This window comes from Pleurodeles waltl, chromosome 1_2 (genome assembly GCF_031143425.1).
Source record: "Pleurodeles waltl isolate 20211129_DDA chromosome 1_2, aPleWal1.hap1.20221129, whole genome shotgun sequence".
NCBI lineage: Eukaryota > Metazoa > Chordata > Amphibia > Caudata > Salamandridae > Pleurodeles > Pleurodeles waltl.
Window position 1 is genome coordinate 1,313,120,256 of NC_090437.1, and position 17,815 is coordinate 1,313,138,070.

General features: G+C 46.6%; 1 protein-coding gene across 9 annotated transcripts in view; it reads left to right on the plus strand.

The window, feature by feature from the left end:
- Positions 1-17,815, plus strand: part of LOC138250922 (major histocompatibility complex class I-related gene protein-like) — a 687,827-nt gene that overhangs the window by 543,598 nt on the left and 126,414 nt on the right. For all 9 annotated transcript variants that reach the window (XM_069205605.1, XM_069205614.1, XM_069205610.1 and 6 more), the window contains one exon: positions 8,063-8,275. In XM_069205605.1, the coding sequence (XP_069061706.1) occupies positions 8,063-8,275 (213 nt within the window). The remainder of the gene's footprint in view (positions 1-8,062; positions 8,276-17,815) is intronic.

Genomic DNA, 17,815 nt, shown 5'->3' on the forward strand with positions numbered 1-17,815 from the left:
CTAGGTGCCTCTCGGCTGGAGTGGGGTGGCCCCTGAGTGCCACCAGACTGTTTTAAAGGGCACATTTGTGCCCTCGTTGCATAATCTGGTTTGCACCAGTTCTGGAAACTCTGATTCCTATTCTGGTGTTAAACTACACAAAGGACAGGGGAGTGTCCACCCCACTGTCTAGTTTCTCCCCTAGGGAGGTGCACAGAGCTCTGTCAGGTGGCCGGTTGATTCTGCTATCTGGGAAACAAATTAGGCAGAGGCCCCTGCAAGCATCTGACTGGTTAGGCCAGGTAGTTGACATCCCTGACCCCCTTTGATAGGTGGGTTACTACAGAGAGTTACCAACCCCCTTTTAGTGTTTTTTAAGGGCTCCCCCGAGGGTGGGTCTTCAGATTCGTCAAGCAAGACTCTTCAAGGAACTCTCTTCAAGACATCTTCTGACCATGTCCTCCAGAATCGCTGCTGGTCTGCTTTTGGAACTAAAACACGTCTGTATCCAGTTGGGAGGGTTCCCACTGCAACATTGTTTCTCCAGCTCCTGTAAGATTTGTGCAACCTCTGTGGCTGCGCATCCTCCAGGGTCACAATGACTCTGCCTGCATCCAAGAAAGAGTCATTCCCCTTTATCCGCAGGCACCTCAAGACGACAACGGCCAGCTGGTGGAGCCTGCTGTCCCCCAGACAACCAAAAAGGCTGTGCTCACATGTAGTAGTTCTGTGGTCCTCTCAGGGTCTAACTTGTCTTCTGACCAACTAGAGAGAGAATGGACTCTTGCTGCAGCCACTGGAATGGAACTCTTGTGCAGAACAACTGTTGCTCTTGCCAAGGCTTGTTGGCTCTTCCTCCAAGAGATCTTTGAGCTCCAAGAAGCCCCAGCCTCCAGCACTCTGCAACTCCAAGATCAGCGTCCACTCTGTAGATCCTTAAATGTGGGACTTCTGTTTTGTTGTGTTGCTGAGCCCTCTCTGTGTCTCCCTGTGCCTGCTGCCACTCGTTGGGCCTCCTCTGGCTCCGGCTGGCTTTCCTTCCTTCTGAAGGTCTTTCCTGACTCTTTTACAAGGGGTCGAGTCACCAGGACCTTGCTGGTCCTCAAAAACCTACAATCTTCCTTGCAATAACTATTTGCGTTTGCCAAGGATTGTTGGTGGTCCTGCTAGCCATTGATTCTCCTCCAATCCGGCGATTGACGTGGGACAGCTTGTGGGCAATTCCAAAGATCTCCTGCACCCCGTGGTCTATGCAGCTGGACTTTCTCCTTTACTTCCCTGCAGGAACTTCCCCTCCAAGAGTGTGGTCTTTGCCTACCTGCACTTCCTGGACATCTCCAAGTGGTCTGGACACTGTCTCCTTCTTTTTTCAGGTTCTTAACATCTGAAATCCACCTTTGGGTTCCACCGACCTGCTCCACAGATCGCGACAGCAGCTGGGCTTCCGACGCTTCCATTAACTTCAACAAAGGTTTCCTACACCACATCATCACTATGCACCTGGGCTACCTGGTGTAGGTACTCCAGTCTTTTGGGTATCCTCAGGTGGGGGCATTCTCCAACCTTCCTTGTGCTAACTGGTTTCTTCAGGGTCCAAAGGGAAGGGTCCTGAATCCATAAAAGTCCAACCCGACTTTTGCCCGTCCTTCGAACATAGGAGTGAGGACTGCAACGCCTGCACAGTATTTACTTCGAAGATGCTGAGTGCGCAGGAAAGGCAAATAAGAGTGCACCATACAATGCAGGGACAAAGTACCACTCCAACCATGAAAGAACTGGGTTTATCCAGTGACGAGGAGGAAAATATCACCAAAGGGTCCCAGGCAGACACATTGGACGCCATCTAGAGAATCTTTGACCCCCAGGCAAGCAAGATCAAGCAGAAGGTAGGAGAAACACAGAAAAAAGGGTCTGAGTCACAAAAAATCTGACTCTAAACAGTCAAATGGAGTCTAGGCGTCGAAACACTCACCAAGCGAAGATAGGCCCTGGGACAAAGAACCCCACAGATCCAACGAAAGGGACACCACTGAGAAAAAAACTCCTGAAAACCCAGTCGTCGAAGGACAGCCGAGAGAAAGATGCTTTGTGTTAAAAAAGTAGAAGGCCCAGGACGTCAAAGAAAAATCGGTGGAAATTGAGGGAACAAGGAGACGAATCGAGGCAGAAATGGCTGCCCTATTGCAAAAACATAAGTAACACAATGAGTCCTTAAAAGCCTTTCAAATTCCGCCAAAGACCTCAATGCCGAAAGAGCAGTGGGGAAAAACCTTTAAAGAACTCAAGGCCCCTTTGACCCCTGAACCTCAAGAGGAAAAGGAGGAATTCTTCTATGAGGAAGAAGAGGAACAATTGGAGAACTTGTATCAGGGCTCAGCAGAGTCAGAGTATTTGGAGTGCCACTGGCAAGACCTAGAACCAGACTCCCCAGAAGAAGCTGTCAACACTATCTGTCGAGGCCTTCACTTCCCAACAACATTGGAATCTACAATCTGGTGATCAAGAAATGTGCTGATAAATATGGGGTCTAGCTAGAGGAGGAAACCTTTCAATCCTATTTCTCCCTAGAGACATTATTACCATCTTAAGCCAGGAACCAATGCCTGCTAATGCTTCCTAGTGTTCTAGATCAGGGGAGAGAAGCATTCAAAGAGCCTTCCACTTGTAGAGCTGTTACTCCATGGGTGGATAAGAAATACAAATTTGCATTGAAGGACCCAGCTTACGTCAAAGGTTCAATGCTGGCAGCTTCCATCATTACTGCAACAACACGTAAAAGGGCTAACATCCCATCAAGATCTGGGCTGCCTCCAGATAAGGAGAGTAAGAGGATGGCCCTCATGGGATGCACATGCAAATGCATTGCAGTAAATCAGTGGTGCATTGCAAACTCTAATGTCTTACTAAATAGACATACCTATGAGAACTGGGAGGAAATGGCTGACTTAATCAAACATCTCCTAGAACAGTATAAGAAAAGAGAAGCGCATCTGGCAGAAGAAGGAAAGAATATTGAAATTACATGCCTAAAATCAGCACTTGATGCGGTAGACACCTCAAGCCATCAAATGATGATGGGGGTAATCTTATGCAGGCACTCATTGCTGCAATATCAGAGTTCAACGTAGTTGAACAGGAACAACTAGCCACAGACAACTGAACCTCCCCTTTGTCCACTATGTATCTTTAAGTTGTGCTCCCAACCTCAGCACCTGCTGCTCCAAAGGTGCGACCATGTGGGTCCTATGCTACATATTAGAAATGGAGGGTCACCAATGGAATTTTCAACAAATGTGGGAACATCCAAGTGTGTTGTTTTAATATCGCTTTTATTAGCTTCAATTCACTGTGCTAGTTTTTGACGTAAAATAGCCCTGAGGGTTCTTCACAAAGTGCTTAGCGGCAGTAGAAGCTCAGCTTCAGAATTCAAGGGATACCTGTCTACCCTTACCTAGATGACAGGTTAATAAGGGCAGATGCATATAAATAGTGGCAAGAACATATACAGCTAGTATAAACCTAGAAAAAATCATCATCAATACCAGAACAGGAAAAGATGTTTCTGGGAGCAAGGATCAACTCAATCCAAGTGAAGATGTATCCCAGCGAGTTGAGAATTCATTTGCCGTTGCAAGAAATTCACCTTTACCAAAAGCTCTGACAGTGGGGAAGTTATTGGGAAGAATTGCATCATGCATCCCTTTAATCCCATATGCGAGAACAATTCAGGAATGACTGCAGAATCAAGTGTCACAAGACACAGGGAGTTGGGAGGATCAAGTGGTTGCCACGCAGAGAGTACAGCAGGAAATTATGTGGTGGAGCAAATCACACATAGTACAAGGAAGTACATTTACACAACCAACTTCAACAATAACCATTACAACAGATGCCTCTCATATGGAGTGGGGAGCGCATATGAACATGCTCAACGTACGAGAAGTCTAGAAGGAACAAAGGGCCAGATGTACGAAGCATTTTTCCGTTTGTAAATGGCCCCTCGGAAAAATACTTTTTTCTATGTACCAAAGTAAAATGTGACTCAGTAACTTATTTACCTAATCGCATTTTGCTTTTGCAATTCGCGTCTCTTACTAATACTGAATCGCAGTGACATGTAGGAATGGTTTTGTGACCATTAATGCAATCGCAAAACATTTGCAGTTACCACCAACTTCAAGTGCTTTATTTTAAAGCATTAACAGACTTTGGGGGTCATTCTGACCCCGGCGGTCTCTGACCGCCGGGGCCAGGGTCGGCGGGAGCACCGCCGACAGACCGGCGGTGCCCCGCAGGGCATTCTGACCGCGGCGGTTCGGCCGCGGTCAGATGCGGGAAACCGGCGGTCTCCCGCCCTGCAGAATCCTCCATGGCGGCGGAGCACGCTCCGCCGCCATGGGGATTCTGACACCCCCTACCGCCATCCTGTTCCTGGCGGGTCTGCCGCCAGGAACAGGATGGCGGTAGGGGGTGCCGCGGGGCCAATGGCATGGGCACTGCAGGGCCCCCGTAAGAGGGCCCCACAAAGTATTTTCGGAGCCGGCATCCTCGTTGCAGGGGCATTTCCGCTGGGCCGGCGGGCGCTCTTTTGGAGAGCGCCCGCCTGCCCAGCGGAAATGTATGAATGGCCGGTGCGGTCATTTGTCGGCGGGACCTTGTCGGGCGGCCTCGGCCGCCCGCCAAGGTCTGAATCAGGCCCATAGTGGTCTGCTGTCCCCAGTAGGCCACCATCCCTTTGAGTGTGGCCATTCCCAATGGAGTCGCAAAATGCAACCTACCTCATGAATATTGATTAGATAGGTCTTTGCAACCCCATTGGGAATCGCTAAATGTGTCTGAGACACATTTGTACATTTTATTTTGCAAGTCTCTAATTGGCACTCACAAACATTCGCAAAAGAGACTTGCAAAATGAAATGGTCATATATCTGGCCCAAGGTGCTGTACAAAACATTACTATCCTGGAACTAAAGATACTGTTCCTAGCCTAGCATTTCATAGAGAGTTGTTCAGCAAATCAATTTTGATTCAAACAGACAATACAACAGCAATGTTCTATATGAACAAGCAAGGAGGAACTCAATCCTTTGCTTTATTGAAACTAATTGAAGAAATATGGAAGTGGGAAATTCAGCGGTCACTAGATATAACAGCAGTTCTTTTACCGGGTAGACAATATTCAAGTGGACAGCTTGAGCAGAGAAGCAACATGCTCCCACAAATAGAAGATCAATCAGAAGGTGATCAACAAGGTCTTGAGAAATTTGGAAACACCAAAGATATACCTATTTGCAACTTCAGAAAATGCAATATGACTAAATGTTGTGTGCAGACAAACATTTCGCCAATCACTGGAGAATGTCCTGTTGATAAACTGGTCAAGGACAATTCCATACACTTTTCTCCCGGTGCCACTGTTATGCAAAGTGATCAACAAATTCAGAAGAAGCAAGGTGACACTAATTCTAGTGGCCACACAATGGGTGAGACAGACGTGGTTTTCAGAACTCATACAAATGACACAAGGGGATAGTCTAAAACTACCAACAGAACCTGACCTGTTGTCAATGGAAGAAGGAAGGGTACTAGACCCAGAACCAGAGTCTCTCAGCCTGGCAGCGTGGCTCCTGAAGAATTAGAGGTTGGTCGGTTAAACTACACGAAAACACAATGGTCGTCATCAGAGAGTCACAAAGGCCAACTACAAGGAAATATTACGTAACAAAATGGCAATGATGCTCCTTACGGTGTCTAAAGGATTGTCAGTTAGCAAATCTGCCAGGCTACAAGTGAAATTATTATTCTTTAAAGGTACACTTAGCAGCAATAGTGGCCTACACAAGAGGGCACATAGGAATATGTTTTTTCATGGCATCAGTAGTCAAAAGATATTAAGAAGGGGCGTAAAAAATAGCACCACCAAGGAACGTACCCGCACCCACATGGAACCGGAACGTGGTGATAACTCAATTGAGGAAAAAAGCCTTGGAACCTCTACATGGATCCTCATTAAAGATGCTCACATTAAAAACTCCCTTTGTGGTAACCATAACATTCCTTCGGAGTGAGTGTAATACAAGCACTCACAATCCAAGAACCATACTTCACAATTCACAACAACAGAGTAGTCATGAAGACAGATACACGGTTTCTACCCAGGATAGTGTCACAGTTCCACACTATTCAATACCAGGCTTCTTCCAAACCCCAAATAATCAAGCAGAGAGAGCGCTACACATTCTAGACAACAAAGTAGTCATGAAGACAGATCTACGGTTTCTACCCAGGATAGTGTCACAGTTCCACACTATTCAATACCAGGCTTCTTCCAAACCCCAAATAATCAAGCAGAGAGAGCGCTACACATTCTACACAAGCGGCTACAAAATCGATGCACAGCATGTGAATCCAAAAAAAGATTCATGCTGCAAAACAAATAGTTTCTTACCTGTAGGTGTAGCTATGCAGCTTGAAGAATTTTCTGGATTACCAAGTCACCCACCCACCTCCATAAAGATGGAAGCAGAAAACTAGAGAAAAGAGGAAAGAAAAGAAAGGAGACAAAAAGAATCTGGAGATGGTGACCAAAGGTAGGAGCTTCCGGAGGAGGAGCCACAATGTCACAGAAAGGGGAAACATCCTGAACAACTAGGTCTAAACCACTACTTTCCTGAACCACTACTGCTAAACAACTAAAAAGCCTCTACAACTAAGTACTGAACAACTACTATCTAAACAACAATTGTGCCTGAATAACAATTGCCTGAACCACTAATTTTAAGGTAAGGTTTTCTTTTTGGTTTTTATGGTTTATTAGTTATTTAGAATATATATATATATATATATAAGTTGTTCAGGCAATTGCTATTCAGGCACAATTGTTGTTTTGACAGTAGTTGTTCAGTACTTAGTTGTAGATACTTTTCAGTTGTTTATCAGTAGTGGTTTAGGCTATAGTTGTTTAGGACCTAGTTGTTCTGTCACATGTTCCACAGAAAGCACCAAATGAACAGATCCATTGATGCCTAACAACAACAAAACAAAACCAAAGAAAACAAAGGACTAAAAAAGGACTAAAAGTTGGAGAATTGCAGACCCAACCACTAGATGGTGGAATAATTTATAGCATGTGAATCCAGAAAACGTTTCAAGCTGCAAAACTACTCCTACAGGTAAAAAGCTATTTGTTATTTGTCCCGCTAGGCAATGATCAGCATCCAGGCCACACGGCCCCCAGCAGCGGAGGCCTCTGCTGCTGTTCGCCAGTGGCTCCTCAGGTCCAGGCCACCACAGGCCCAATGCTGTGTGTGCAGCTCCACCAGTTGTAAGGTTGTAAGCACTCCCTGGAGTGCTGGCAGAAGGGGTCCTGCTCTGTCACATGCATGCCATGCCCCTGCAGCTGTGCTAGAGCACCAGTTTGGCCCAAAGTGATGTGTGCCTGTGTTTGTACTGCATGTGTGCTACATTCAATCTTGTGCCTGTTATGCTCAAGGTCATGTGTGTACCTGGCACCTCAGTGGACAGAACACCAGGGCAAGATTGTGTAGGGCACTGGAGACAACTCCATCAGAAGCTTCTTAGCCTCCACAAATGTGGCGGTGGGATCATGGCTCATTGAGGGGTCAGGTAGGTACTTTCATTTCTCTTGCACCTGTGCTACAAGGATGATTTAGGATTATATAGGGGATTAGTCAAGAAAGTATCAGTAGGACACAGCTACCCTCAGGCCTGTTGAGGCCATGCCTCAAGAGGGGCCTATTTAAAATCAATGCATGGGCCCCCTGCTTGTGCCTGGGACCACCTTGTGGTGTGCATTTGCAAACCTCATATTATGACAAAACATGAAATCAGATGAAGACAAAAAATACATGATAAACCCTTCATTTCTAACTAGTGTGTCACTGTCAGATGAAAAGGATGAAGAAAAAAACACCAATTGCCAGACAGTGTAGGAGATGATTGACAGATTGCTGGGGAAGAAGGGTACGGAGAGTAAACACCACATGTAAGGATTACAGACCTGTCAGATGAAGAAGCACAAATGCCCCTTGTTTACTTTTATTTTTCTCTCCCCCCTCCTTAGGTCTCAACGTGTTTCAGGCGATTGAGGGGTGTGAACTCACAGGAGATGGATCTGCTAACTCATTTGAACACTATGCCTATGATGGGTCTAACTTCACTGAAAACACATACGGAGTAACAGACAACCAGGACACATGGGAATTTGAGGTGATCAACTGCACAGAGTATCTGAAAAAACTTCTGAAGTACGGAGAGGAGAGTCTGCTGAGGAGAGGTGAGAACTCTGTGTAGAGGGGAGGCGAGATGAGGGGGCTGTATATAGACAGGGCAGCAGAGGCAGGAGCTGTGCATAGACGGGGCTGGAGAGGTAGGAGCTGTGCATGAACAGGGCAGCAGGGGCAGGAGCTGTACATGAACAGGGCAGGAGTTGTGCATGGACAGTGCAGCAGAGGCAGGATCTGTGCATGGACAGGAGAGGAGAAAGGCACAGCTGGTACAGAGTGTGGTAGCAGAGATGTAAGCACAAATTGGAGAAGGCATCAGAGAGAACAGAGCTGTACATGGAGTGGGCCACAGAGATGCAAATGTACAAAAACCCATCCCATTGGCCCCTTGACGTGAGTTATTTTAGGAAAGGCATAATATGTGGTCTGACTGGGTTCCCCCAAAGCAAGCTGTACCCAGAGCTATCTTTAGTGCTGCAACGAGGTTTGCAAGGTATAAATATTTCGTGAGAGAATAAAGGAGCTGCGATTTGCAGAAAATGGCTTCCTGAGCAGGTGTTGCACTGGGTTTTGCTTCAGAAGTACACCAGGAATTGTTTGATCACCCAGTTTTTTTACTTTCTACTGTGGGTGAGACTCACTACTGGTGTCTCACCCACAGTAATCACATGGTAAACAGACTGACCGTATTACGATAAGGCCGCTGTGAAGCAGCAAGGGTAAGGGAACCTTGGCTGGTTACCCACAAATACGTGTGCACATGCGTGTGCATATGTGTGGGTTGCATGTGGCAGACTACTGTGTCGCACAGCCTGGTAGCAGCACATGGGTACCCTGGTGCAATGGGGACCTTGTAGGGATAGGTATCCACCTGGGCTAGGCCTCATGAGTGTAGTGTTCACTATTTGGGGAGTCAGTGTGCTTTACTGTTTTACCTTTAGTGGTGCGCCATTGTACATAAGGCTCCCGGCTTTCTGCTTGAGCAGATTTTTACATATAAATACAGACAGTAAACTAAAGTTTCCTTTGTCTGTATTTATAAAATAGAAAGCGGAAAATACTGACAAATTGTGCTACGCAGCCCCATTCAAGCCAAGGGTTGCAGCACCGAGCCCCTGTTCCTTATCTACACCACAATGACCTGTTTAAGTCGAGCTACTCGAATTGCACATCAGCAAGTGTTGCATGTTAAGGTGGGGGGGCACTGTAAGAAGTGCGAGCACTTGACGTTTAAATCAGCACTGTGTCCATCCGAGAATGCACAGTAGCTGAGCACAAGGTGTTAATATGTGCATTAGCATTCCTACTCACTGATACAAAAAGTTTTAGGCACCATTTGCTGGGGCCTCCTGCAATTAGATCTAATAAAGTAGCCTGTGAATACCAATGAGTGGCAGCAAGGAGGCCTGTTAGCAGGTAGTGGTATGCTCAGCGGCAGATGGAAGGCGCTGGGGAATTTCAAAACGAACATACCAGCAGTGTCCATACATAATGGTGACTCTATTTCAAGAAAAAATTGATTTCTTTCATTTGTTTAACTGCGTGTGGAATGCCAACTGCTTCTGTGCAATTAGCCCTCTGCTGCGAGATGTGTGGATCTCTTTCCTTTTTTGTTGCTGCCTTTGTAAAGTATTTTCTCATTTGCTTTCATTCCAATTCTGAACGTCCTCGATAACATTGTGCTTCCTCTTTGCATCACGAAGGGTTAGAACAGGTTGCAGGTTAACTTTGGGGAGAGATTTTGTAATGTAATGCATGTTTAATGCCCACACATACATACATGTGGAAATCAGTGTATAGAAATGTTACATAAGACAAAGGGTGTAGGTGCAGGATTCATATGTCATCCATATCGATAGGCATTTTTTAAGAGTGCTTGGTCTGGGAAACATAAACTTAGGATTCTTGACTTTACTAATAACGATTTATTTCTACCCATACAAAACCCTTTGTAGCAAAATTAGGATAATCAAAGACTGACAAAAAACACAGATGAATGCACTGTTTTTACTTAATTTGCCATATATATATATAGATATAGCCAAGCCTATAACATGTGCATTTCATATTTAACTAAATGTGAAAAAATACTAGCTGCAGTGTCATCCTTTGCTTCCGACAAAAATAAATGTGGATAAATATGATAAAATGACCAAAATTTATATGGATAACTACAGAGGGAAATGGAAAAAAATATAAATACCATAAAACCGGGAGCCTTAATTATACACATAGAAAGGGAACTGCCTTAGAGTGTAGTTTCCCTTCTCCTTGGCCTACCGAGACCATTGACATCTTGATTTGGAATGTAACTTGTGCAAGAAAATCACATTTGAACTCCCAAAATGATAACTGTACATATAGGAGGCTGTCTGTCTATCTAGTGTACAAAAATTACGTGCAGAGAGCTCAAGCAATCTCACTTTGGTATCCAGAGGCAAAAAGCAGATCACCTAATGCTCTGTTTTTGTGGTAGTATGGGGAAAGCAGTTAGGTTTATCTTGGAGATGTGCTAAGCATTTGTTGTACTCACAGTATCAATAAATGTAGACACACTTGGAAGCATAACTCAAGACCAATTTACAAAAATACTTCAGGTCAGCTGCCGATCATTGAACTGGACCTCACTGGTTCCATGCCTGCAGGGTGCAGGAAAGTGATACCTTCACTCTGAGAGAAGTTTTGGTTGATTTTCAGCAGGCTGAAGGTGCTCTGGGGTTTTGTAGAGCCCTTCAGGTTTCCAGGTGGCACCTCAGCAGCGATTATCGAGTCCTTGGAGCAGCAGGCAGGGTTTGGCGCCTTTTTCTTTGTGCAGCAGGGCTTCTGTTCTTGTGCCTTGAGTCTTCTTTCTTCCTGGTCTTCTTGTGTCCATCAAATCTGATCTGTTGGTCTAGGGATGCCCACTAAATACTGCATTTAGAGGGCGTTAGGAGGAGTACCTGGTAGTGGCCAATGGACCACCTACCTTAGGGTGCCTACACCCATAAGTGACCACTTCATGTGGAAAGATTTCACGTCCCTAACCCTGATTGTCTATTTTCCTACCAGCCAAGATGGAGTGAAATGAGATTGAGTGGTCACCTCATCTGCCACACCGGAGGGGTTGTGCAGGCTGGGGATGGCCACTCCTCCTCCTAGCTAGTTTTCCCACCAGTTTTCCCAAAAAACATTGGGCGACCATCTGCTGCTAGCAGCAGAAGAAGGGGCAGATTCAAAGTCAGTAAAGCCTTTGATGCTGACCGCTGGTACAAGGTGCCTTTCTGGGAGAGGAGGTGTGACACCTCCAGCCAGGAGAGGCTTTGAGTCCTGGCTCCTGAGAGTAAAAGGCTCTCACCCCAGGAGTCCAAAATCTTGTCTTGTGGTGGCAGGAAGGTCAGGAACAGGCAGCAACCATGCCAAGGCTGTTTTATAATAAATCCAACACTGGCATCAGTGGAGGTTTATTATGCTGAGTTGTTTGATACAAACAACCCAGGGTTCAGAGAGGCCATCACGTAGCTGGGGAACTCATAATGACCCCTGTCCAGCACATGCATTGAGTGGAGAGGAAGTATGAGGAACGTGTTGAGTGACAGATGATTAGCTGAAATAATAGACTGTGTGCATAAATACTGTACAAGTGTGCCCTCAACACATCACTCATCCCTGTCCTTTCTCTTATAGCTCTGGACACTCAACAGCTAACGCTGACAGCGATTACCTGCACCCCAAAGTATCTGGAGTGCGGCTGGACCAGGGAGCAGTGACAATATCTTTCCTCTCTCTCTCAGTCGCTCTCATCCAATCCCCCCACCCTTTTGGGGACACTTGCTGGGACTCCTGTATTATGTCAACAGTGCCGATAGGTGTCCTGGAAGGACAGGGAGAATAGTCATCGCCCCTGCAGACAACCTGCCTTTCAGATGAGTAGTCAAGCTCTTACAGCAGGCAGTGTGTAGGAAGCTGGCCTGGTGTGAGGTGGGTACCTAAGGTACTTACACATAATACCAGGTCCAGGTATCACCTATTAGTGTAGTGTAGGCAGTGTGTAGAAACCAATCTTTCTAGAGGTAGCTGTGGACGAGCAGCCAAGGCTTATCTACGAGACATGCAAAGCTCATGTAGTAGCACTGTAGTCACACAGCTGTTATACACATGAAGGAATACACTCATTGGTACAAAAATAAAGGTACTTTACTATGGTAACACAACACCAAAGTTACTATAGAGGCAATACTCCCTTAGGAGGTAACTAATAGACAAGTTATATATACTAGTTGTCAGAAATAGGCATAAGAATAGTTAGAAAACAGTGCAAATAGTGTAAAACACAATAGAGAATAGTGGACCTAGGGGGAGCGCAAACCGTATACTAATAAAAATAGAATGCAAGAATGTCACCCCCACCCAGGTAAGTGGAGTGTGTAGAGGGTCACTGGGAGTAGTAGGAAAGCACAAAGGTCAGTACCACAACACCTCCCAGCAACCAGGAAAGCAGGAGTAAATTACTAGAATTTCCCGAGAACACCCACTTAGAATAACAGAAGAGAATTGCAAAACCCAGAGATGACTGCAAGAAACTAATGGTGGATTCCTGAAGAGGAAGACCTGTGGAAAGAGGGGACCAAGTCCAGAAGGCAAAGCAGAGTCCAGTGGGGGCCGGACGCCCTACCCACCAAGCTGAGGATAGCAGGACTTGGTTGACGGTGAAGAAGAAGAGTCCGCACTGCAGCCCTGGAGTCAGAGTCAAGTTCCTGGAGGATGCATGTGATGTCCCACGCCGGAAGGAAGATTGCAGTCAGGTTTGCATGTCCGGATTCCACAAACAAGCCTTGGCACAGGCATAACTTGTGGTTGGGGGAAAGTGGTGGTGCTGGGGACTAAAAAGGCCCAGGAGGATTCAACCCAGGAGGGAGAGTCAGAGGGGGCACCCTCAGCGTTGCAGAGAGACCAAAGAAACACAGGCAGCATGTACAGGCGTCCCACAGGACGGGGACACAGAAGGTGCAACTGGAGCCCACACAGAACTACAAAAAGGAGTCCCACGCCGCAGGAGAGTCACTCAGGGAGCTTTGCGGGGCAGGAAAGAGTCCTGGGGGCTGTATCTATACAAAGACTGAAAGACCCTTGGAAGAAGTGCCAACAAGCCTTGGCAGCTGCAAAAGACGCAGTGCATGGGAGTACTCTCCTGCGTGGGAAGTCAAGGGCTTACATCCACCCAAGTTGGACAGCTGGTAAAGAAGACCATCTGGACTACTTCTGACCGCCAGCAGTGATGTATGATCCCTGCAGCTCAGTAGGAGAGGGGATCCACACAGCAGGGCATCATTGCTGTTGGTGCCTGCAGATGCAGGGGAGTGACTCCTTCACTCCAAGGGAGATTCCTTCTTCTTTCCAGTGCAGACTTAAGACGGGCTATCCTCAGAGGATGTACGACTGGGGAAATGTTGCAGAAGCTGGAAGGAGCTGTGGAAACAATGTTGCAGGTGAAGTCTTCGTCTTTGTTGCAGATTCTCGGGTCCTGGAGAGTCCAGATGCAGTTTCTTTGGGCAGAAGTCAAAGTAAGGGATACAGAGGAATCCTGTTGGAATCTTGCAAGCCAAATCCGAGGAACCACCAAAAAGAGAGACCCTAAATGGCCCTGAAAGAGGGATTGGTCACATAGCTGGGTAGCCACCTATCAGGAGGATCTGACGTCACCTGCCTGGCCTGGCCACTCAGACGCTCCCAGAGTTCCCTGCCAACCTTGGATTCAAGATGGCAGAACCCAGGAACCCTCTGGAGGAGCTCTGGACTCCACCCCTGGGGTGGTAATGGACAAGGGAATGGTCACTCCCCTTTCCATTGTCCAGTTTCATGCCAGAGCAGGGACTGGAGGTCTCTGAACTGGTGTAGACTGGTTTATGCATAGAGGGCACCAAATGGGCCCTTCAAAGCATACCAGTGGCTTGGGGAGGCTACTCCTCCCAAGCCATGTAACACTTATCTCCGAAGGGAGAGGGTGTAACACCCCTCTCCCAAAGGAAATCCGTTGTTCTGCCTTCCTGGGCTTGAGATGCTCAAGCAAAGGAGTGCAGAAACCTTTCTTTGAGGTGGCAGCAACTAGGGCTGGCTGGAAAACCTCAGAAGGCTGTGGAAGCAATGCTGGGGTCCTCTAAGGATCCCCCATAGTGCATGGAATCATACAACTAATACTTGCAAAAGTATTGGGGTATTATTCCAACATGTTTGATGCCAAACATGGCTAGGTTCGGAGTTACCAATATGTAGCTGGACATAGGTAATGATGTATGTCCAGTACACACGTAAAATGACGTCCCCGTACTTACAAATCCAGTAAAGTGGGTCTGGAGTTTGTGTGGGACCCTCTGTTAGTCTGCTAGTGCAAGGGTGCCCTCACACACAGGTACCTATACCCTGCCCTCTCGGCTGAGAGGGCCTACCATAGGGGTGACTTATAGTGACCTGATGTAATGATAGTGAAAATGGGTGCATGCACCCAGTTCATGCAGACTGCAATGGCAGGCCTGCAGAACCCTTTGTATGGGACCCCTATGGGTGGCAGAATAACTGCTGCAGCCCATAGTGATCCCCTGGAACCCGAATGCCCTAGGTACCCAGGTACCATATACTACAGTCTTACATGGGGGCCCCAGTATGCAATTTGTGGGATGGAATACAGAGTTTTGGGAGAGAGCATAATCACTGGGGTCCTGGTTGGCAGGATCCCAGTGGACACAGTCAAACGCACTGACATCTGGCAGAAAAAGGGGTATCCATACCAAGGAAGTGGGTACTTTCCTACACAACCCCTCCACCCCAAACAAACGAGAAGAAGGTTAATCTTGCCCAGGTGAGTCTTCATTGTCTAAGTGGAAATAACTGGAGAGTCAATCTGTATTGGAGTGGTTACTCCTAGGTCTATGTTCCACTGAATAGTCCATTCCCTGTAGGGAAATGGACCACTTCAACAATTTGGTTTTTTTTCCTTTCATCTGTTTTAGCCATAAGTGAGGTGTGTGGTCTGTCTGAACAATGAAGTGAGTACCAAATAGGTTTGGTCTCAACTTCTTCAGGGCTTAGACCACAGCAAAGGCATCCCTCTCTATGGTTGACCAACACTTTCTTCTCAGGGTTCACCTTCTGCTTATAAAAGCTACTAGTTGATTCTGGCCCTCTGTATTGAGTTGTGGAGAACTGCCCCAACCCCTACCTCTGAAGCATCAGTTTGCACTATTATAATTTCTTGGAGTAGTTTGGGATTTTTAGAACAGGTGCAGAGCACATGGCCTTTTTGAGTACCTCAAAAGCTTTTTGATAGTTAGCTGTCCATGATACCTTTTTAGGCATTTTCTTGGATGTGAGGTCATTAAGAGGGGCTACAATGGAGCCATAGTTCCTATTGAATATCCTGTAGTACCCAGTGAGGCCCAAGAAGGTTCTTACCTGGGTTTGAGTGGTAGGGGGAGTCCAATCCAAAATGGTTTGGATATTCCCCTGTAGTGGCTGCATCCGTTCCCCACCTACCTGGTGTCCCAGATAAAACACTTTCCCCTGCCCTATCTGACACTTTGCAGCCTTGATAGTGAAGCATGCTTTTTCAGAGCCTCCAAAACATTCCAGAGGTGAACCACGTGGTCATCCCAGGTGGAGCTAAAGACAGCTATATATATCTCATCTAGATATGCTGCACTATAGGCTTCCAAACCTTTGAGGACTTTGTTCACCAGCCTCTGAAAAGTGTCAGGTGCATTTTCAAACCAAAGGGCATTACTGTGAATCAGTAGTGCCTGCAAATGGTAGAAAATGCAGTTTTAACTTTAGCAACTTCTGATAACCTAATCTGCCAATAGCCATCAGTAAGGTCAAAAGTGCTAAGATACTTGGCAGATGTCAGTGTATCTATGAGCTCATCTGCCCTAGGGATAGGATGCGCATCAGTTTTTGTCACTGTGTTGAGCCCTCTATAACCAACACAGAACCTCATCTCTCTTTTTTCATTCTGAGAGTTTGGTTTTGGGACTAAGACCACTGGGCTAGTCCAGGGACTATCAGAGTGCTCAATCTCTCCTAGATCTAGCACCTTTTGTACTTCAGCTTTGAAGCAGTCTCTTACATGGTCAGGTTGCCTGTAGATCTTACTCTTTACAGGTGAGCTGTCCTGTGTCATGCTGTGTTCACACCATGTGGTCTGACCAGGAGTAAGGGAAAATAGTTCAGAGAACTGGTCTATGAACTGTCTACAGTCTTCCTTTTGTGACTCAGAGAGACAGTCAGCAAGGACTACTCCCTCAACTGAGCCATCAACTGTAGAATGTGAGAAGAGATCAGGAAGAGGGTCAAGTTCCTCTTCCTGTCCCTCATCAGTGGCCATGAAGCACCCTGAGGGGGCTTCTAGGAGTTCCTAGGTCAACCAAATAGGTGACCTCACACTTCTTTTCCATTAGTGAGTGGGGACCTCTCCGCTTTCTTGGGCTGCCCTTGGAACCTCAGGCTCTAGGACCCACACTTTCTGCCCTGGCTGGTTAACAGTCAGAACAACTTTCTGGTCATGCCATTGCTTTTGCAGTTGTTGGCTGGCCCAAAGGTTTTTAGTGGCCTCTTTCATGTACTTAGCCATCCTTGATCTGAGATCAAGTACTTAGTCCACAATATCCTGTTTAGGGGGCTTGATGAGTTGTTCTCATCCCTCCTTCACAAGAGCAAGTGGACCCCTAACAGAATGCCCAAACAGAAGTTCGAAGGAACTGTAACCCAGTCCCTTCTGAGGGACCTCCATATAGGCAAAAATGAGCATGGTAATAGGACATCCCATTTCCTCCTGAGATTTTCAGAGAGTCCCATTATCAAATATTTGAGAATTTTATTAAACCTTTCAACTAACCTATTTGTTTGGGGATGGTAAGGTGTGGTGAATTTATAGGTTACACCACACTCTTTCCAGGTTTCAAGTATGCAGACATGAAGTTGCTACCCCTGTCTGATAATACCTCTTTTGGGAAACCCACTCTGGAAAAGATACCTAGGAGGGCTTTTGCCACTGCAGGAGGCGTAGTGGTCCTTAGAGGTATGGCTTCTGGATACCTGGTTGCATGGTCCACCACCACCAGTAAAAAGCTATTGCCAGAAGCTGTGGGAGGGTCTAGGGGGCCAACAATTTCAAGACCTACCCTTTCAAATGGTACCCCAACCACTGGTAGTGAGACTAAGGGGGCACTTGGAGTGCCACCTGTCTTACTACTGGCTTGACAGGTGACACAGGAGCGACAAAACTATTTTATGTCTTCAGACATATGGGGCCAGGGAAAGTGAGGGACTAGTCTGTCCCAAGTCTTGCTTTGCCCCTGGTGACCAGCTAGGGGAATGTCTTGTGCTAATGTTCATAAAAACTCTCTGCATTGCAGAGGTACTACCAATCTTCTGGTGGCACCAGGTTTGGGCACCCTTGGCTCTCAATACAGGAGACTATCTTCACAGTATAGCTTGTTGGTGCCACTGACATCCCCTGTCTTCTGTTGGACAGCTTATTATTTCAAACCCTCTAATGTGGGACACGTTTGTTGAGTCACACTTACCTCCTCCCTGGCAGGCCCCTCTGCACCTAAAAGCTC